Below are 23,699 nucleotides of genomic sequence, written 5' to 3' on the forward strand. Positions count from 1 at the left end.
TTCTTTATTTTAAATCGTCAAGTATAATATCACTTAATTAATTTATATTGATTTATTTAAAGCAAATTAATTAAATTGATATATTCTACTCAGGGCCGTACTCAGCTTTGGCGGGCCTCCATAGGCACAACTAGAGGCCAAACACTAGGGGTGCTAAAATTATGCAGAGGACACAGGCCCGTGGGGGCAAGCCCCCACACCCCCAAACACCTACCATACAACAATTTTATAATTATAATAATCATTCCAATCCACACTATAAAACCATAAGCACACTAATATTTAAGTATAAAAGCTATAATATACCTTATAAATACATAAGTTATAGTATATAATTTGTTTAAGTGATAAAAATAAAAATAAAGTTTAAATGGAATATATACATATTTATTATACATAATAATATTATTTTATACTAATAATAATTTTCTATTCTTAGTAGAATACTTTTCTAGTATTTCTGAAGAACTAATTTTGTTAACAATGCCTCTTTCGATGTTTAAAATTGATAAATTTGTGAACCGCTGTTGTTCCATACTTGCTCTTAACCAGTTTCTTAAACGACGCATTGAGAAGCTTCTCTCACACGTAGCAGAACTCACTGGAATTGTAAGAGCCACTTGTAACAATTTAAATACATTTGGAAATGTGGCCTTCTTACAAATATCTTTAATAGTATCTATATTATGATTATAACTAGAAGGTAGACAGTTCTTTAAAATAAGCATTTCCGCTTTTAATAAATCCAAGTTGATACACATAACATCCTTAAATAAAAATTTAATAATATATCATTATAATTACATACATAAATCACTTGAATTGTGATATAACACACTTTGTAATAATTTATGAAGTATTGACTTTTTTCATAGTCCATTTTCACAAAATAATCAATCAAACTATCCATTTCAAGACTTTCTTCGAAAAATCTGAAATTTAAGTTATTTATAATAGTGTCAATTATAGGAAAGTAAACTGGGCGTCTCCAATACAATTCTACTGAATCTGAAGCACTAATTTGATCATCTAGTTCAGCACCTGTTGTTGTTTCCAAATGGAAGTCCATTAAATGAATCGGTTGAGTTTGTCCACGTTTTAATCCTTTATAACCATTAACAATAATTTAATTTTTTTTCCATAAACAATTGTGAATAAATATGATTTTATTTTAAACAAATCAATTTGAGGAACTTCTAATGATATATTATGTTTCTCAGCTAGCTCTACAATAGTTAACCATAATTTTGAAAATTCATCATCAGACCTTAATCATATAAATGATTGGATGACCCCATTGACAATATTTCTTGTTTTACCTAAAGTTGCTGTTTTAGATTGTAAAGAAGTACTTAAAATATTTATAATTCCCAAAACTTCTTTTAGTATAATAATAACAATAAGGAATTGACACTTTAGAATCTGATTTAGAATACCTATAACAAATAATAAAGTTATAATTTTCAATTATTATAGATATTAAAATATCACTCAATTTGCATTACCTATAGCTTCAACAACATCTTTATCTGCTTGAGTGTCCACTTCATTGATTAAAAAATTTAGAATTGCAGAATAATTTGTTAACATCGATTCACAATTCTTGTATCTACAAACACAACGTGTATCACACACTCTGAGAATGTTTCCTTTCTTTAACCCTAATTGTAATTGTATTTTAACCAACTCGGTATTATTGGATGGACGAGAAAAGTGTACATAAACAGACTCAAGAGTATTAAAAACACTTCGAGCAATCTACAAAAATATTTAAAAAGTAATTCTATAAATGTATATAAATAAAATTATGGATTGCAATATGGAGTACATACTTTGATTCCTTTACACATGTCCACAACAACTAAATTCAATCGATGTGCCATACAGTGTGTATAAATTGCACAAGGGTAATATTCTTTGATTTTAGCTTGTACTCTTCCAAGACAACCCGTCATAACGCTCGCTCCATCATATGACAGCAACGATGTATAAAGTGTTCATATTAATGTTTAATTTTTCAAAGCATTTGAAAATGGCTGCAACAATATGGTTAGCGTCCTGTCCACTGGAGACATCCACAAACTCCAACAATCTTTCTACAATATCAAAACTAACAACATACTTAATACAGATGCTCAACTGTTCTTGTTTATGAGATCTATATTAATGTTAATTTGATTTAAATATTTTATAAAAAAAAAAAAAACAGATACAGGCAAATGTTAAAAATTATTTAGTTTACCTGGCTTCATCAACCATAATAGCAAAAAAAAACAGTATTTTTAATTTCATTAATTATTTTTTCCCTAGCATAATCAGCACTTATTTGTATTATTTCTTCTTGGACTTTCCAACTAGTGTGATTGATTTTTACATCATAATGACTTTTAAAATTTGGAACGCATTTTGAAAACACATTGCATAGTTCTTTGAAATTACCTATAATTTATTACTTAATGAAATCAAGTTTTATTATTTTTTATATTAATATTATATTACCTTGATTTAAAGAATCACATTTCTCAGAGTGTCCCCAAAATGCTACACCTTGTTTACCAAGATATAAAACAATTTCAATTATTTGGGCCATATAAGCTCTATTTTCTACAATTTAATTGTGATGAGCATCTGATAATTTGGCTATAATGGAACCTGATTGCTTACTTGTTTTATATGCAACCATCTTTGTTAAATTAGTTTTATAAACATCAGAGTTTTAATGTTTTCCTATTTTTACAATAAACTGAAAAAGACAGTTAATTTAAAATTTAATTAGGTAATAATAATGAAGTTTATTTGTTAACAGACTAAATAATATATATTTTATCATGTATTTTTTTATTTTTATATTGATTGAATTGCTTAGTTAAAAATAAAATAATAATTATAGGTAGGAGTCCACACATTGATTAAAAGAAATAATAACTTACTTTTTGCCAATTGTTACATCCAGTTTTTATCCATATGTCTTCAAAATTGCTAGTATTAAACATGCAACAAACGAAACAAAATGCAGCATTACATTTAATGCTGCACTCTAACCATTCATAATATTTTTAAACCATTCACTTTGGAATGACCTATACCGTTTTCCAAATTTTGTTTTTATGTAAGTCTAAGATCAAAATAAAGTTATCAGGTCCATAAGAAGGTATATATTTTTATGCCGATAAAGTTAAAATAAATAAGTAACTTAAAATACTATAAAAAGAAACTTACAGAGAGAATAGGGCGACATGATCCAGTATCCAATATACCTAAGTCGGTTAAATCAGAATTTGATGCAATGTTAAATTTTACTGTGGCAATTCATCAAGTTCTTTAAAACAAAAATAGATGGAAAAAACTTATTTATTATAAAATTCTACCAAATAAAGTAAAGTATAATGGCCTATTTCATAAAATCTAAAAAAATAATTAACAATACATGTTTGTTTGAAATATGCAGTAAAAATAAATCATAAATGAAAAAAATGGCTTATTTTGGTATAAATTGTTTTCAATAAAAATAAAAATTTAATCCTTAAAGAAAATATCCTTAGTAAGATAGACCACTATTGCGCTGAGCAGAGCATCTCAATTAATTTACTATATACATTCCTGTAAGTGCTGCTATAATATTTGAAGTCAATTCACAAGATGAACTTTGACTAGAAGATCCAGGAATATTTTATCTTCTGTAGAGTGATTATTTTTTTTGTTTTTTTTTTTATTCATATTAAAAATATTAAACATTTTGAAACTTATAATAATTAACACACTTTACAGTTCACATTAATAATATAATAAAATGTTTAAACGAAATATTTTATTAAAACCATACACGTGGGTTTAGATAATGACAACTATTATAGGTAGTGTTCGCGCACAATAATAATAATAATGACCGCAATAATATAACACCTAACCTTGACCTACGCCTCGAATCGCACGGATAGGCAACTCTATGTGCGCGAAGACACCAAGGAACGGGAATGGAGTAATTACCAACTATGGGAATTATGATGATGCAGTCTAGTTATAAGGGGGGGGGGTCTCTGTGATCGATCAGGGGGGCTATTCAGAAACTCATACGAAAAAGATCCGTATACGAAAATCGTGGTTTTCACATGAGTTTTCACATGATCCCAAAAAACCGTATTCTAAACACTTTTTCGTATACGGATACAATTATGTCATGTGAAAAATATTCACACGGTTGATTCGGATGGGTTTCCGTATGTGAAAATTGGTTTCCGTATGCGGATTCATGTTATTTAACCGGTTTTAAGATTTAGATTATGGTTTAAACTCCGGTTTAAACATTGAATGACGAGACTTAAAGTCATAATTTATGATTTATGTTTATTAAAATATGGTATCATGTAAATAATTTAAATATTTAAGTATAATATTCATTGCATCAAGAATTCTGAATTAAAAAATAATTAGTAACATGATGTACGTAGAAAAAAATTATAGATAATTTTATAAGCTCTATAACCTAAGTAAAGCGCGGATTTGTATGCGTTAGCGCATTTATTTTGGTTGTTCGTATGCTTTTATGCTAAGTGAACATTACAATATTATTTCATGACATAATGACTCAAAAAAAGGAACTTTTTTAGTGCATATTTTTGTATATTTTGCAATTTTCTATTTTAAAATTTTAATTTCATATTTGAATGTTTTTTTTTTGTTTTTTTTTTTATACATTTTTTAAATATAAACTACCTATTTTGTCTGTTATAAAATAAGAAAAAAATATTATATTTTTATAGTTTCGATTAATATCAAAGTAAATTAATAAGTATACTTGTAGGAATAAAAGGTTTTTCCAAATATTGCCTTAAGACTTAGATCAATAGTCGGGTAAATAAAATATGTAAACTAAGATAAGAAAACAACGGTTACGAGTGTTACGATAATGATTAAACATTGACTTTATTTTACTTATGTTCAAAAATTAATTTTTTTTTTTTTGCTAATCATTTTATGCATATTTTTTATTTTTCATGCATATTTTAACATTTTAGTGCTTAGATTTATGCATAAGTATTTAAGATTTTTTAGCGCATATTTGGTTGGTTTTAATGCATATAAAAATCTGCGCTCTACACAAATAAATCATAATCAAACGTTGATTGTGTTGACCGTTTTTATCTACAGATAGTTTACTTATCGTCTTGTTTAAGTCGTCTCTGATATACTTATAATATATAAATCTCAGTTATAGTTTTATATCAAAAAGTTAAATTTTGGCGAGTTATAAAATTACATTCCTAAACATTATTGCAGTACAATGCTAACAATCGCACCGTGTATACTGTATACCTGCACACCCGTGACTTGTTTTTACAGTTTAACCGTTTAACGTGTTTTTTTCATTGTGTTGAGATTTTTATTATTTTAAATTTAAAATCCAACGATGGACGATTTGGATTTATATGAATTGTTTGCCGGCATGGAAGTCCTCGAACAAGTTGAAGAAAATGCCAATGCTGCTCCTAGACATGAGCATTCAGCAGTAGATCCTTTTATAGGTAAGTTGAAAACTTTTTTGAAACTTATTCAACTCGAGGTGGTTGAGTCATAGGTACTTCCATAAGTTAGATTTGTTTATTTTTCTAAAATATCATACAATTCGTAGCGATTAGCGAAACGTTGAATGTGTAGGTACAGATTTTCAAGAATTACCTACTTAAACAAACATGCTTCCTAGGGATTTGGCATCTGATATGCGTGTAAAAATGCACAATTTGGAAAAAAAACTCCTATTATTACGTGTATTTAAGTTGGACTAAAAGCTAGGTACCTCGTGTTTTATAAGCATAAGATCTAATACTAATTATATATTACATATCGTAAATATCAATAATCACTTATCACCTCCCCCCACAAAAAAAAAAAAGTGAATTACATTCTTTCATATTCACTACCTATATTATATTATGTTATTGCCTATTGGTAAATATTATGTCACTATTATAAACATGTATCTATTATATTTAATTTTTTTTTCTTAGACTTGTCAGACCGTAATTTCATTAAAAGGTATCGGCTGTCCAAAAATTTGGCTAAAAGGGTTATAACTTTGCTTACGCCTTTTATGAATGTACCGTCTACATCTAGAGGACTCAGTATTGAACGCAAAGTAAGGATCTCTGAAACTATATAATTATAATTATATAATATTTCACCTATTTTACATTAGGTTTTTTTTCTGTCGGTAAACATTTTTTTTTACCTAATGCTTTGTTTTTAAACTTCAGCATATTTTCTGATGAGAGAGAAAATTCAATACGCTCGACATTTGAGAATCAAATTTTAAAATTCAAAGTTATTTTAAAAGTATCGGGAAAACGGGAAATTTACTTAAAAACATTTTTGACAAAATCGATTTAGTTTTTTTAGTGTAGGTAGGTAACTATAAGCAACTAATGATCGTAAATACTGTACCTATAGTTTATAGGTAGAAGAAAATTACGATTATTTTTTTTTTTATATTCTTGAAATAATAACATATTATTGAATTATATTTAATAATTAATGAGAGCATTGCATATTATTGTTTGGAGGGTGAGGGAGTCAAGATTTCTGTTAAGGGTAGTGGGTACTATAGCCTAATTAACATATAGGCTATATTATATTATACTGCTCTATTTTGGCAGTGGAGGGGCCAGACATTTTTTATTGAGAGAGGATACCAGGCAAAAATATTTTCTGGTGGGGCATTTATGTATGGCTACTCAGAAATCGGTAAAAAATTACACGGAAAAAAACGGGGAATCGTAAGTTCCTACACGAGAGTAACAGGTAGACAATTACATACGTTAATTCCTACATAGTGATGTGTAAGTTCCTACACGATGGAAGACAGGTACATGTGTAAGTTCCTACAGGGTAAAAAAAAAGTACACGTGTAAGTTCCTACACTAAATATATTATAAGTTATCAATCCACGTCTATAAAATACTGTCATACATTTTAACCCTTTATTTTGTATAATATATAATTTATAAGCTATCTATCTAATTTAATTTATATAATTTAGTTATATTACAAATAATAGTATTTTTCCACCGAAAATATGGGCTTAACAATCTTCTGATGATAGAATACCACGACAAACGCATGCGAAAATTTTCATTCGGATTTTAATTCAAATTTTTATCATCAACATCCGCATATTTAAAATTATCGAAATTCTCAAATTATTTCAAGTTAATACATACATAAAAATAAGAACAACTGAGAGTAATTTAGTAGTAATTAAAATAAGTCAAAAACATGCCGAAAAAAAAATTTTATAAATCAAAAAATAAAAGAATATTCAACTAACACAATTAATCAATATGACTACGTTAAAGCTATAAGCTTCAGAAATAAACCTCATAAAATATATATTTTTTTTTATTGTTTTATTATATTAAAATTATTAAATTGATACCTAATATTTATTAGATTATTATTAAATATTGTATAGAATGCACTGCTTTATATTTTTTACAATAAATGATGAATTATTATTAGTAATTATTAAAATATTATATAGAATAAAGGGTTAAAATGTATGAAAGTATTATAATATGATATAACTGATATTAGATTGATAACTTATAATATACTTAGTGTAGGAACTTACACGTGTACCTGTTTTTTACTGTGTAGGAACTTACATATGTACCTTATTTTATCGTGTAGGAACTAACATTCGCCCAAAACAACGACAGGCAAAAAACGATAAGGTGAAAAACGTTAATTTTGGTTAAAATGTATTAAACTAATTGCTGCAGTCTCTAAATATAAATATAAATTCAAAAGCACGTTTGTGGAAATAAACTATTTACATTTATATTAATTTTTGCACTTACGGTTTTGATTTAGTAATGTTAATAACTTTATTAAATAAGTAATGATATTTAAGTTAGATTTGTTAGTACAATGATACCCGATGGCTGCAGCGATTAACCAACATTTAAATTACGACTTTTGCCATTTTTTGTATAGTCGTTTTTTACCTGTCAATTTTTTTCTAGGTTACCATATTTTCAAGAAAGTATCTATTGCTGAAAATTTTTCGGTTATAATGATATGTTATATTTCTAAATAAAAAAAATAAAAAAAAAGGTATATCTAGTTTATTATTATCACAAATGTACTAGGTACAGTTAAACTTCAAATATCCTCCATTTTATTAATTAATTATAATTTATTATTTATTTATTTACTTGTATATTTTTAACATTAAGTTATAGGGGGGCAATGGAGGGGCAAAATCAAATTTTGGGGAGGGCGCATTTTCCCACTTTGGCCCCCGCGTATAACGCCGCCACTGCATATTATAGCCTATGGGGCTATGAGTATATATAACAAGGTATCTGTATAATTATTAAGTGACTATAATAGGCACATAATAAGTCGTGATGACTATTATTGATAATTTATCAATGATAAACTAATATACATACCTATTATAAACAATAATACAGTTCAACAAAAAGTTTATAATAGCCAATAGGTATTGTATGCATTTTACGAATTTTTTTAAGGTTATTATTGCTTTACGATTTTTTGCTGCTGGAAGTTACCAGATGGATGTTGGTGAAAATCGACATGCATCTGTGTCTCAACCTTCAGTCAGTAGGATTATTGAAGAAGTGACAAATGCGTTTTCCAATCCGGCCATATTTAATAAATTTGTTCATTTTCCTAGAAATTTCAGTGAGCTGGATGATGTGCGTACTAGGTACCTACAACTCAAAATTCTTAGCTTAATATTTAATTAAATCATTGATTTTTTATTACATTTGATATCGATTATCGATTTCTCAGATTTTTTTCAAAGTATGGCTTACAAGGAGTTGTTGGTGTTATTGATTGTACACATATTGCTATAACTCCACCAAAGAAAAATGATGAGTTATATCCCGAACACATCTACGTCAATCGTAAAGGATATCATTCAATTAATACTCAACTCGTTAGTATTATTAAAATCATAATAAGATAATTGGCATACGTATTAATAATTGATTTATTTACGATTACATTCAACTATGCATTTTTATACGTTATAAATACGTAGGTACTAATTATTAATTTGTTTGAACTATTGATTTTTGAAGATATGTGATGTCAATTTACGTATTTTAAATGTGTCAGCCCGATGGCCAGGGTCTACCCATGATTCCCACATATGGAATGAAAGTCACGTTAAGACATTTATGACAAGCTTGCATGATCGAGGTTTTACTTCATACTTTTTGTTAGGTAAAAATTGCACAACCTAAAAAGTTGTTTTAATGTCAATAGGTATTGTTTGTAACTATTTTTACTTTACTAATTTTCTTATGTTAACTGAAGGAGACTCTGGGTATGCTTTGCGGCCATGGTTGTTAACGCCGTTTTTAAACGTCGAAGCTAATACACCGGAATACCGGTTCAATGAAGTTTTTTGTCGTGCGAGATCTACTATCGAACGCTGTAATGGAGTTTTAAAAATGCGTTTTCGGTAAGCTATATAGGTACCATCGAGGGTACCATTGATTTTATAATATTATATATTATAATAAAACCAATGGCTACACATTATATACACTCATTAACCTTATCAGGCACTATTAATATTATTGTAACCAAATATTTTTGTTTACTTATTAAAGCTGTCTTCTCAAAGATCGAACACTGCATTATTCACCCAACAAGGCTTCAAAAATAGTGTTGGCATGTGTTGTGTTACACAATTTGTGTATTGAAGAAAATGTACCTTTAATTAATGAAGAGGTTGAGGATGATGATTTTGGAATTTACCAAGCTGTTGACAATGAAGAAATGTCACAAAGTAGGCAAAACCCGGAACTTGTGGCCGGCCTTCGTTTCCGTCAAAACATTGTTAACAGACTTTTTACAAACTAAAATAACTTGTGCTTGAGTAATCTCTATTCTATTTCTATGTGAGTACTAACTATTGTTTTGATATATTATATATTTTTACAAATTTACCTCCACTCATCTTAATTTTAATAACTAATTAATAACACAGGTCACACCTGATTAAACTGTACATATTATCCCATATTATTTAGATTCATTCTGGTCACCATTGTACCAACGTTGGCCACCCTGACGTGTAAGCAGTAACCGGCCGATACACTATACAGTTCTTCCCCTGCACCACATCGCCACAAGGCACAATATTAATGATCCGTCTACATAGCTCTGCTGCAGCAGTGTAGCCGCTAGTCAGCAGTATAATTGATTCTGTGCCCTGTGGTATAGTACAATCACTATATACAATCAATATTGTTCGGTCTTCCATATTTCCGTAATTTCGTTACTATGTAGGCGTACAACGTTCGTCCGTTCCACCGTTTGGCTGATGAATTGTCCATGACCACGTGTTGCGATACTGCGATATAATACGTGTCTTTGTTGTGCAGTGTAGTGTTTGTGTATTAACTACTATTAAGACGTAATTTCCCGGTCATGTGTCATCGGTTCGAACTGGCATTCTGGCTGTTTTTAGTTGGTACTTCATACTCTCATAAATGTGTGATCAGTAAATCAGTTGCTCTATTGTTACATCAATGTCTGGCGTCTGCTCTATAACACAGAAACACATCGTGTCATTTATTACATTATATGGAAATTGTGGAATTCTTGAATTGGAGAGCCGCCTCGTGATATACCAATGTTTGCCGTTTGGATAGTTAAATCCTCGCGGTTTGTCCACGGATTACTGTGCTACTTAAATCTTCATCAATGAATGGTACGTTTTCTTCAATACTCAAATTTGTAACACAATTTATATTAATACTATTTTAAAGCCTTGATAAGGCAAATAATGCAATATTATATCTTTGAGGAGAGGACAGTGTCAATACCTAAATGATTAAACAATATTTGGCTCGATATTTGGTTACAATAATTATAAATGCAAGTTCTGTTAAGATTAATGTGTGTATATGTGTATAGCCATTGATTTTATAATGTTATAAAATCAATAGTGTAATTACTGAAAATGCAATTTGGAAACTCCATTACAGCGTTTAATGGTGAATGTTGCATGGTAAACCCTCGTTGAACTGGTATTTTGGTGTATTAATTTAAAAATTTAAAAATGGTGTTAACAATCATGACTGTAAAGCATACACAGTCTCCTTCAGTTATGAGAAAATTGTCATTATCTAATTAATACATATAACCATTTTTTAGGTATTGCAGTATTTACAACCTAACAAAATTGTGAAGTAAAAATTTGATTATGCAAGCTTGTCATGACTGTTTTCATGTTACTTTCATTCCAAATGTGAGAACAATGGATGTATTTGGATACCTCAATTAAAATGTTCAAACAAGTTGATAATTGATTGAATGAAATCCTTTACAATTGACATAGATATGTTCTGGATATAATTCACTATTTTTCTTTGGAGGAATTGTAACAATATGTGTGCAATCTACAAACTACAACTCCTTGTAAGCCATACTTTGAAAAAAATATGAGAAATTGATATCTATTGTAATGAAAAATTTATAATTTAAATATTTTAGCTAGGAATTTTTAGTATTTTAAATATAAGTAACTAATCATTTTTCTATGGTAGATTTAGTTAGGTAAGTTTATTCAGTTAGTGTAGATATAGATATATTAGGTATTAAGAAATAGAAAAAGACATATTATCATTATAAGAAAAATAAAAAAAGAAAAGGTTTAGGTAATAATTAAAGATCTTATTCATTTTCATCAGTCCCAGTTATTAATTTTTGAAGTGCATTGGCAATTTTTTCTTTTGCAATGACTGATCTCTCTTTAAGTTTTTCCATTGTTTTTAAATGGTTTTTAGTTTGGCTTCATAATAATTTTTCAGCATTTCATTTCGCTCATTGCTCGCCTCGCCCAACACCCCTACAGCAGTTACCGTTCTATCTAATCTGTTTTTTTTTTGTTTCATTTCTTTCCACTAAAATAATTAATATTTTTTTTTGCAATTAGAATACATCAAAATGTACTATAAAATTAATTAAATTGAATTATTAAAATGTATAATGTACTTTTATGAGCGTTTAATTAATTTAAAATTTTTTTGGTTTATTATGTATTTTATAATATATTGAAAATACTAATAATATCAGTACGGAACACTTGCCTTTGGTCTGGTTCTTGGTTTTTATTTTCCAAAGAACGCTTACACCTCGACTAGATTCCGCCTTTTCGGTATTTATAAGAGCATCACTTTAAAAAACAAAAATAAAACATTTTAATACATTTTTAGATCTAATTACACATTAAATGTAAATTATACTTTGATACATCCATAAAACTGGGAGATTTTTGTATCTCTAATGCTTTTTTAGCGATTAATGAATCAGTGACTAAACTAAAAATGAAAAATTAGTAAATGTTAAAAGTGTTTGGATCATGCAAAATTAACATGTACTGTATCCTACTATTAACATGTTTAATATCTTATATTTGAAATTAAATCTCAACACCACAATTTAAATTTAAATAAATTGTTATTTTACTCATGTCCAATACTGACTCATAAGTAACCCCTGATCTTTCTTAAATTATACTTTAACTCTGTCTTTTATAATAATTGTAGAATGAAAGTGAAATTTTTATTTTTTTTTTTTTTGTGAATAATTACATGCATTATTCATGTCATGTAACTGTTGTTCTACAATATTTTTAAAACAAATGTAATGAAAAAATTCAGGGACAGTACATATCACTATTATTATTAAGTTAAAATGTTGTTATATTACATGTTTGTTGAATCCAATTCATCTAATTTTTCATTATTTGGTACATTGATAACTAATGGTTGGTTTTGTTGTCTATAACATAGTATCTAATTAGTTAACTGTAAATTAATTCGAATAACTCTTTATATTAATATTATTAAAATAAATTACCTGTTTGGGGAATCAAAGTCAAAACAAATTGGATAATCCGTAATTAAAGGGTCCCCAGAAATAGGCACTACACCTATCATACCAACCACCGTTTCACTTAAACTATCAAGTGATCCAGCTGTTGATGGCCCGCCTCCAGTACCTTTTAAATTTTTATTTATTTGTGCCTGTTTTTTTTTAGCATCAGCCTTTAGATCTTGCCATGTCTATAATTATATATAACGAATTATAATTGTGTATTATTATATCATTGTACTTTTTTTTTTCAATCATATTTATTTTGTATATTTTTTTATATTATGAAAAATGCACTATGTAAATAAGTATTTATGTAAGAGTTTTATTAGTAAACAGTAATGTTATAGTTAATCCATACTGACCTTAACAATAAATCCTATATTTTGTCTTAACATCTGGTAATAATTTAGTAATAGTATATTATATTATTATATATATTAGTAATATTAGTATAAGTATGTTATTATTGTATTATGTGTACTGTACTAATCTAATTTAAAGTGTAATATAAATTTAAAATACATTAAATGCCATTTTAGGTAAATTTTTGAGTGCGTACTGTGTTCCGGTACTCAATTGTGTATTTGTTTTGAACGGTACGCCACGCGAAGAAATAACACCATTTACCGAAAAAAATGAATAAAAGTATTTATTGATAATAAAAGATGATCTGCATACAATTTAAATGAGGTTCCGCACATTAACTCTATACTCTACACTAGCACTGTCTTAACACTACTGAAAAGGCGTCCATCGGCAAGCCGGGCTCGATATTCATCCAAAATGCTTGTCTCAACAAATTCCTTGCTGCCCGGTCTGCTCGCTGGGCAACCAGTTCATGGAATTCTTATACATAACAAAAAACTTTTAAATAATCTATACTCTATAATCCTTTATAACAGAGGTTCCTAACAAAATGATGCAACAAAAAATAGTTAAATAGATACTTTTTAACATGAATAAAAGTTAGACTAAATGTATAAGTCAAATATGTATATTTATTAAATAGATACCTATAATTATATAATATTATATATGTTTAATTCAATAAGACAAGTGTGCAGCTTTATGCCTTTATGTAAAATTAATTTGTGGAAGTTACTTAAACATTTTTAATTTACCCGGCGCCAGGCCTTCCAGTCTTTTATAGGGCCCGGAATTGAGTTTAATACTCCCGATAATTCTTCCCACTGTTGCCTGGCTATGGCTTGTGTGAAGGTAGAGGAATGTTTCCCTTTAGCCAATTCCTCGTGGTTTTTCATAAAATCGACCATGGCTGATTTTGGTCGTTTGTCACCGACTTAGACTTAAATCTTTTTTCTACCGACATTTTGAAAAAAAATCCAATTAACGGTCAAAACAGAAAAAACTTAATGAAACGCGGGAAATGTTAAGTACAACAATACAAATAGTTTTTTCTTCCATGATAAAAATAAAAAATTGCGACGTTGCCGCTGTTCATCATGGGAAAATTATTCCCATACGGATCACAGATTCGTATAAGAATATAAATGTTTTGTGAATACTATTTTCCATTCGTATACGAAAATGAAAGAAAGTATGCATAGTGAAAGCAATAATAACGGACTAAGATTAATCAGCTTTGCCTCAACCAAAGGATTAGTTATAAGTAGTACCCAGTTTCAACGTAAAGAAATTTACAAACAAACTTGGGTATCTCCAGATGGAAGAACTAAAAGTCAGATCGATCATATACTTATAGATAAGAGATACAGATCTAGTGTAAGACAAGTTAGAAGTTATAGAGGAGCTGATGGAGACACAGATCACTACCTGGTCATATCATCATTTAGAACTAAACTGGCTAATAGTTGGAAGCAGAAAAGACTAAAAAGTAGAACCCGCCTGGAAATGGAAAACACTAAGGATCGAGAGAAAGTGAAATCATACCGAGGAATACTAAATAATGAACTAATGAAAACATCTCAAAATACAGAGCAAAACCCTGAAGAAACTTGGAACATAGTTAAAGATTCAATAAACAAATCAGCTGAAGTATTTAAAAAAGAAAACACATTCAACGGTAAGAATTCATGGTTTAATGAACGGTGTAAGGAAGCCATAGAAAGACGCGCAGAAGCAAGATTAAAAATGATACAAGACCCATCTCCTGACAATATAGAGGAATTTGTTAAAAACAAAAAAGCTGCAAGCAAAATATTGAGACAGGAAAAAAGACAAGCGGAAAAAAGACTTATTCAAAAAATAGAAGAACATAGGCTCAACCCAAGGTTGTTCTTCAAAAAATGCAGATCGATAAAGGAAGGATTTAAAGCTCAAACTCATATGGTCAAGGACAACGATGGAAAATTGATAACGAATGAAGAAGGCATCATCCAGCAGTTTCAAGCGCATTTTAAAAACATCTTAAATGTCGATCAAGGAGTTAGGGAAGAAATTGTAGATACGGTCTATCATACGGCACAACCTCTTGTAGAGGAACCTAACCACGAGGAGGTAAAGGATATAATCGCGACACTGAAAAACAACAAAGCCCCCGGTGAAGATAATATCAATTCTGAACTATTAAAGATTGGTACTCGACAACTCGTGACCAAAATTCACGGGCTACTAAAACAAATATGGAATACTAACCGAATACCTGAGGATTGGAAAACAGCCATTATTTGCCCCATATACAAAAAAGGCGATCCTATGGATACAAGCAATTACCGGGGAATTGCGCTTTTAGACTCATGTTACAAAATCCTATCCCTGGCATTATTACGAAGATTGGAGGTATATTCAAAAGATTTAATAGGAGACTATCAAAGTGGTTTTGTGAGAGGAAAGTCCACCTCTAACCATATTTTCACAATCAGACAAATGATGGAAAAATTTTATGAATTCGGAAAGGATGTCCACATGTGCTTTGTTGACTTCAAGCAGGCTTACGATAGCATAGTTCGGAATAAACTATGGGCGGCCCTAGAAGAATTTGGAATACCCAAAAAACTTATCGATCTCATAATAGCATGCAACACGAATACAATGTGCAAAGTGAAGTTTGGCAACGGTACATCTGACAGATTTGAGGTTAGCACAGGACTCAAACAGGGTGATGCCTTGTCACCAGTTCTCTTTAACCTAGCGCTTGAGAAAGTGATCAGATCGATGCCAATGCGTCAAGACATGGAGGTGTTATCAAATAGTACACTCCTTGCCTATGCAGATGATATAGTTATAATAGGCAGTACGCGACAAGATGTAGCGATAAGAACTAATGATTTGTTAAAAGCAGCGAAGCCAATGGGTTTAGAAGTGAATCAGGATAAAACCAAATATTTAGTCATGACTAGGGGAACAAGGGATATCTCGGATCTAGTAGTAGAAAACTATACCTTCCAACAAGTAGAAAACTTCAAATATCTTGGAGTAAACATAAATCAATACAATAACATGCATAATGAAATTAAAATTAGAATATCAGCCGCTAATAAGGGTTATTACGCTTTGGAAAAATTGTTCAAGTCAAAGTTCCTCTCTAGACGATCAAAGGAATGCCTGTACTTAAGTTTCCTACGGCCAGTTCTAACATTTGCATGTGAAACATGGTCGACTACTAAAGGAGATGAGGAAAAAATGGCTTGCTTCGAAAGAAGAGTTCTTAGAAGGATTTATGGACCTATACTAGAAAATGAAGTGTACAGAAGAAGAACCAATAAGGAAGTACAACAAATTTATCAAAAACCTGGTATCAACGCGTACCTTATGAGCAAACGAATTGAGTGGGCAGGCCATGTATGGAGGTCAAATGGTATCCTAAAGAAAGCTCTGGAAAAAAAAATCACTGGAAAAAGACCTAGGGGTCGCCCCAGACAGCGCTGGATAGACAGGATCAAGGAGGATATTGACAAGTGCGCCCAGGGATTGACTTTAGAGGATAGTGTTGACAGAGATAGTTGGAGAAAAGTAGTAGAGGCAGCGAAAGTCCTTCAAGGACAGTAAAAGCTGAAGAAGAAGAAGAAGATACGAAAATGAATCGTGTGAATCGTTCGTATGCGGATCTTTTTCGTATGAGTTTCTGAATAGCCCCCCCGGTCTGGTGCAATGATCACAGAGAGTACAATTTCGGGACACAACTTAACACTAAACTTAAAAACTACTTGACGTCGGTATGTGATGGCCCGCTGAAGACCCGGGCTGAACGCACTCGACGACCTGGGCGGCCTCTCACACAACAGAGTAGTTGCTGGCGGACTTACAACAATACCGATGATGACACGATGATGGACCACCGACACACCGTAGTCGGAAGACGATGGCTATGATGTATCAAATGAATGAAGCGATAATGTGGCAAATAAACTTACGAAATGTGTCGTGGTATGAGATCTTTATTTTGTGTCCTCACAATTAACATAGGTGATTGATAGATCACGAAAGAATAATAATAATAGTAATACACAAGTTCTTGCGCTCAATGTGACTTACAAAAGTAATAAAAAAAAACAACAAACAATTCCGAGATCAATTAAGTACTACGCTGTAATAGCGGAAGAAAGAACAAAAAAAACGTACGTAAAAAGCACGTAATAATTATAACAAGAAGACATAGTAAAAAATGCGTTGGCCGTAGAATAATAACAATAATAATAAGAAGAAGTGACATCAGTAATATGAGACAAGATAACAAAAATGAAAGAAATATGATAATAAAACATCTGCGGTAAAAGGCCGACCAATAATTAAATAATATAATAAGAGACAAAGAGAATAAAATAACAGATAGCAATAATATTATAATAATTAAACAATAAAGCATAAAGAACGGAGTGGAGTGCGGGGGGAAGAAGGAAGATGAGATTGCAAGCGGTGTCGTCGCGCGGCGATTAGGTAGTAGACAGGTACTTAATGGTCGTGGCGCTAACATCACCACCCACTTTGAAGGAACTCCTTCAAGACGTAGGTAATGGACATAATTTGACGGCTGGACGGGTCAAGCTGCCAAAAGGTGTGGTTATTTCAGCAACGCGTATGTGTCCATCAGTACCTGGATGCACTGCGTGAATCCGTCTAAGTCGCCAATGAAGTGGGTGCGTGGCTTCTTTGATGAGGACCAGCTCACCAACATGCAACTGTTCACCACTACGAAACCATTTTGAACGTGCTTGGAGGCTGGAGAGATACTCGTTCTTCCAACGTGTCGAAAAGTTCCGATGTAGATCAGTGACCAACCGCCATCTCTGTAACTTTGATAATGGGATTGTGTCTAAGGTTGGGTCAGGTAACGACGTTGACGGCTCAAGGGTCAGGAAATTACTAGGCGTGAGTGCCTCCAAATCAGTTGGGTCGTTACTTAATGGACAGAGAGGGCGTGAATTTAACGTGGCTTCAATTTGTGTAAGCAATGTAGTTAATTCTTCTCCTGTCAAGCGTTGTTTGCCTACTGATCGATAAATTAAAGATGCTGAAGCACCCCCAAGCACCCCACTAGTTGCGCCTATACCTACCCGGGGCCCCGGACAAACTAAACCTTCTGGGCCCCATATTTTTATAAAGGGGTTTTCCTGGTTAGGTTAAAAATATGTCTCATTATGTATAAAACTAATAATTAAATTGTTTTGACATCAAATATTATTGCAACCATGCTGTTTTAAAACATTTTATTTTTATCTAAAATAATATTGAATTTTTTTCAAAGAAAATTTAAATAGTCAAATACATGAATGATAATATACAATACGACATAATAACATTAAAAACTATAACTTATACAATTAAAACCTTAAATTTAAAATAGTCCTAGGGTTTTTCTTCTTGCCTTTCTTACTGCGAAGTCATCAATGGCCCCACCCATGTCAATCGTCTTTGCTAGTTGAGCCTCCACTGCTAAAACACCTAAGCTTGAGAGTCTCTGCTGTGTCATTGTTGATCGTAATACATTCTTCACTTTCTTCAATGTCGAGAAAGATCGTTCCACACTAGCAACAGTTGCGGGAATCGTCAAAAAGATTCATAATGCAATACATAAATTAGGGAACATGTTTGCAAGATTAGTTTTGTGCAAATGATTCAGTAGTTCTAAGGGGTTAAGTTGTTTATGTCCAAAGTTAGTAGAATAAAGTATATTAAGACTTTGTAGCTTATCTACTAAATCTTCTTGTAAATCATCATTATACTTTAAAACCAGATTTCTAGATTTTAATTTTATTTCACTTTCTGTCATGTTTTTAAACTCCCAAAGAACTGAGAATATATCAATAAGTGTTTTCAGTGATTCAAATCGTTTGTTTATATCTGCAATTACTTCATCCAAAATAACATAAAATACATTCCTTTTGAAAACTAACTGTGGATCAATTGTTTCTGATGAATATTCTTCAATGCCTTCCTCATCGACCATTCTCTTTCATTTTTTCATTGTCTTTGATTGATCAATCAATTTGTCTGGCCAACCAATGTTTTCAGCAACGATTGTAGTTTTACTCCAGATTTTTTCCCAGCTTTCATTTCGCATACTTTGAAGTTCCTTCACCAGATTTTGTAAGTTTTTACTGACTATGTCAATAGTTTCTCCACGTTCTTGAATTATTCTGTTCACGAGATCAATTGTTTTTAGGGTTTTAAACCAAATGGACGCCAAAATCAAACAGTCTAAGAATTGTAAATATGTTTTAAGTCCTTTCACATCCCTTCGACATTCCGCTGATAAGTTGAGGAGTAAAATAGCATCCAAAGCTTCAACCAATCCTTGGAGATGAGCCGCTACTGACTTTACACTTTCCACTCTTGCAGACCAGCGGGTTTGTGAAGTTGAATGTAGGGAGCGTCCAACTTTTTTTTGGAGAATCTCCCATCTTTGAGGACTAAAACTAAAGAAATTTTTGCACAACTCCAAAAAATGTATCTGCTTCACGGCAACTTGATGCAGCCTGTTCTCCGCAAAGATTTAGTGAATGGCACGCACACGCACTGTACACGGCAAAGTTGTTATTCTCTAGAATTCTCGCCTGCACACCCTTATACGCTCCTCGCATTTTGCTGTCATTGTCGTATTCCTGACCCCTACAGTCAGACTAAAGTATATTATATTGTTGAAGTGTAGTCCTGATAAGATCATAAATGGCTCTTCCAGTTTTTTTAGAACAGTCAACAAAAGCTAACAAACGTTCATTAATTTTATACGAGCCAATCAGTTTGGTTTCGATTTCTTGTTTTGATTCATCAGCGTCATTATCTCTGTTGGTTCGGTGAACATAACGAATCAAAAATGCGGTTTGTTTAATGTGAGCAGAGTCTGGAGTAGCGTCGACTATTAGTGAAAAATACTTTGTCTCACCAAGTTCTTTTAAAATGTGATCCCGAACAATAGAACCACAAATGTCAATTAACTAATTTTGAATTTGCGGTGATAAATAAGTGACTTGAAGTTTCTTTCTAGTCTCTTGGGAATGACTCACACTTCGCAAATGTTTATTCAAAAGAGGATCATATATCGCTAATAGTTCAAGGACGCCAAGAAAGTTTCCATTATTGTAATCACCAATTTTGTCACTATCATCTCGGAATGCTAACCCTCTTTCAGCAAGAAACAATTGCTGTTTGTAACAATTTATAAAGGTTTGGATATGTTTTTTCGATCACTTCTTTAACATCATTCAAATTAAAATCTTTTTTTTTATTCTTCAAAAGATTAAGTGCCACTTTCATTTCTGCTTGTAAGCTACTCTTTGATATGTGTAGTAAATCCTATAATTATAATAATTAATTAATTATTTTTTATTATTTTGTTATATAATTTATTTATACAAAATAAACATATTACCAAATTACCTTATAATGATCAATAAATTTCATTGAATCGGTTGTATCTAATTTACAGAATGAGTCAACCGAATTAGCCATAGCCAAACTTTCATCAGAAAATCTATACTTAAGATTGGAAACAACACTATCCATAATAACAAAATATGCTGAAGTTTTCCAATAATTTTCTACTTAATTTTCTAATGATGAATATGAAGCATTTTCTGCGCTCGTAATAGTGGTTAACACATAGTCATGAAGGTTATTTGACTCTCTTCTACGACGCTTTGATCCTGTAATCATCATGTACCGTTTAGGTTAAAAAACTTGAAACAAATTTATATAATATTAATATGTTAACAATTTACACTAAACTTATTTACCAGTTAATGGAGTTTGTATACATATGCCATTTTTTTCAGCCAATATTTTTATTTTTTCCCATATTTTTTTAAACTCATCTTTAGACCTTAGACTTTCAAATGTTTTAATCACTCCAAAAAAAAACATTTTTAGAGTAACCTAGAGTTGATGATTTATTTTGTACTGAATTGCTTAATACATTTATTATGCACAACACTTCTTTAAGAATAGTAATAACTATTATAAAATCACACTTTTGAATTGAACTTAAAATTCCTGCAAAAACATGATTAAAATAAACAATAAAAATATTTTGGATACCTATTTATTATTTATTTTTTACCTATTGCTCAAGTAACATCTTTATCTGCTTGATCATCTATTTTCAGAATTTAAAAATGTCACAATAGCAGAATAGTTTTTCAACATGGCCTCACAATTCTTATAGCGGCAAACCCACCGAGTATCACATACTTTTAAAATATTTCCTTTTTTCAAACCGAGGTTTGCCTGAATTTCTGATAGTTTTAAGTTGTTAGATGGATGGGAAAAGTGAACATATACAGCCTCTAAGACATTGAATACATTGCGTGCACTCTAAATATAATTAAATAAAGATTAATAACAAATAATATACATTTGTAATTAGTACATTAGTAATGTTAATATTTTTACAAAAATCTACCACAACTAAGTTGAGTTGATGTGCCACACAATGCGTATACATTGTACACGGATGTATTTCTTTTTTCGCTTGCACACTATTGAGTTTTCCTGACATGATACTCGCTTCATCATACAATTGTGCAATGATATTCAACGATTTGGTGTCAATTTGTTGGAGTGTAAAAAAACTGTTTATAGCAGTTACTATACTACTAGCATCCTGGCCACCAGAAACATTTACAAACCCCATAAACCGTTCATGTACTTCTAAGCCAACTACATATCTCACACAGATTGATAGTTGTTCTTCTCTAAAACACCTAAATAATCATGTAACACTGAACCATTTTTTCACTACATTTATATTCGTTTAATCTTGACAGACAAACTAAATGATTAGTAGCAGAAGCATGTGATTTCAATCTATAAGAGAGCTGTAAATCAAATTTAGCAAAAATTGATGTTTAATACTGAGAAGTAGGTATCAATTCTTATTCGAAAAGCAATTTCAGTATGGTGTTAAGTAATGTTACTATTAATTGGTCATAAATTGAAAAACCATAAACTAAAACTATAATAATTATAATTATTGAAACAATTAACTTAATAATGTAACTTGCATTTTTCCAATTATTGAACCCAATTTTTGTAAATGTATCTTCAGCATTTCCAGATTCACTGGAAAACATGCGGCAAACATAGCAAAAAGCGGAATCCTTATTAACACTGTATTCTAGCCATTCAAAATCCTTATAAAATCCAGCTGAGAATGAGCGATTTTGTGAACCAATTTTCTTTTTAGGAAAATTCTAAATATTAAGCAATATAAAAAGCAACAATAATAGAAAAACTAATCATCTAAATTAAGCGAAGAAAATAACTTGCATGTGGTATTAAAATATAATTCACAATATAATACCGGTACTGGGTAAAATGTTAATAATATACATACTTTTAGAATAGGTCTTCTAGGACCTGAGTCTAAATCACCAAGATCTAAATCATTTACATCACTAGAAACATCATGCCCAAGATCATTGATATATTTTTCCAATCCCTTGGACTGGGACAAATCATCAACTGCAGTAGAAACATTAGGAACACTCAAGCTTGGTTTTTTATTATTAAAAATGCTAAACATTTTATTAATAATTATCTTATTGAATAACTTACACTTTACTGAGATATAATATAGCGCACGTTATAAACGAGATATAAAACACATCAACATTTATATATTAAAATTAACTATGTATATTCTACTTCCAACGATAACAAGCATTGAGCGACGCAGCCTACTGAATTATAGATATCAAGGACCACGGTTTTTCCCTTCTTTTATTCTAAGAACGTAAATACGCATGTTTATGGTATGTCTACTACACTACTATAGATTCTTCGTCCGCGATTAACGATAATACTGATAATACGACAAAATGAACCTGGTTATTGATAATTAACCATAGATAATAAAATATTTGATAATAATATAATGATAATATTTATATTGTTGATAATTTAAAACTATAATTCAATACTAAAGATAATAAACACATCAATTATGGGATTCGGTAATGTGCACATAACTTTCCAAATCTGGGTGGGCTACAGACAAAACTGGGTGGGCTAAGCCTACCCAAGCCCCCTCCTATTTGCGCCTATGCACGGCGATAAGATAAGATTAAAGTAGAATATTGGTATTCGGTCGATATTAAATGGTATTTAAATAAATGAGTTATTTCGAATGTTTTGGATGTTTTTACAGTATTACAGTATTACACAGAAATAATATATGATTAAATGTTCAACAAAATGACAGTGCCCATTGGTCTTCACTTAAGCTCCAGCGGGGGAACGTTAAAATTAAAATTTTTTTGTAGACCAGCCCTAGTCATGATTTATTATTTTTTTTTTTTTGTAGACTCGGGCCCCTCAAAAATATGTTTAGGTTCGGGTCCCGGACAAATGACCCGAGAAAA

The 23,699-nt window shown here is 30.8% G+C and overlaps 2 protein-coding genes and 1 pseudogene across 2 annotated transcripts in view; 2 read left to right on the plus strand and 1 right to left on the minus strand.

Annotated features, from left to right (window-relative positions):
- Positions 1-23,699, plus strand: part of LOC126551608 (uncharacterized) — a 231,092-nt gene that overhangs the window by 57,246 nt on the left and 150,147 nt on the right. The gene's annotated exons all lie outside the window — the stretch shown is intronic.
- LOC126551601 (putative nuclease HARBI1) lies at positions 4,989-10,201 on the plus strand. The gene is made up of 8 exons (XM_050205498.1): positions 4,989-5,522; positions 6,006-6,133; positions 8,532-8,728; positions 8,815-8,962; positions 9,108-9,252; positions 9,346-9,493; positions 9,645-9,935; positions 10,068-10,201. The coding sequence occupies exons 1-7, from the start codon at positions 5,408-5,410 to the stop codon at positions 9,895-9,897; spliced, it is 1,134 nt and encodes a 377-aa protein (XP_050061455.1). The 5' UTR covers positions 4,989-5,407; the 3' UTR covers positions 9,898-9,935; positions 10,068-10,201.
- LOC126551607 (uncharacterized) lies at positions 12,187-14,369 on the minus strand (annotated as a pseudogene).

Source organism: Aphis gossypii, chromosome X (assembly GCF_020184175.1).
Source record: "Aphis gossypii isolate Hap1 chromosome X, ASM2018417v2, whole genome shotgun sequence".
NCBI lineage: Eukaryota > Metazoa > Arthropoda > Insecta > Hemiptera > Aphididae > Aphis > Aphis gossypii.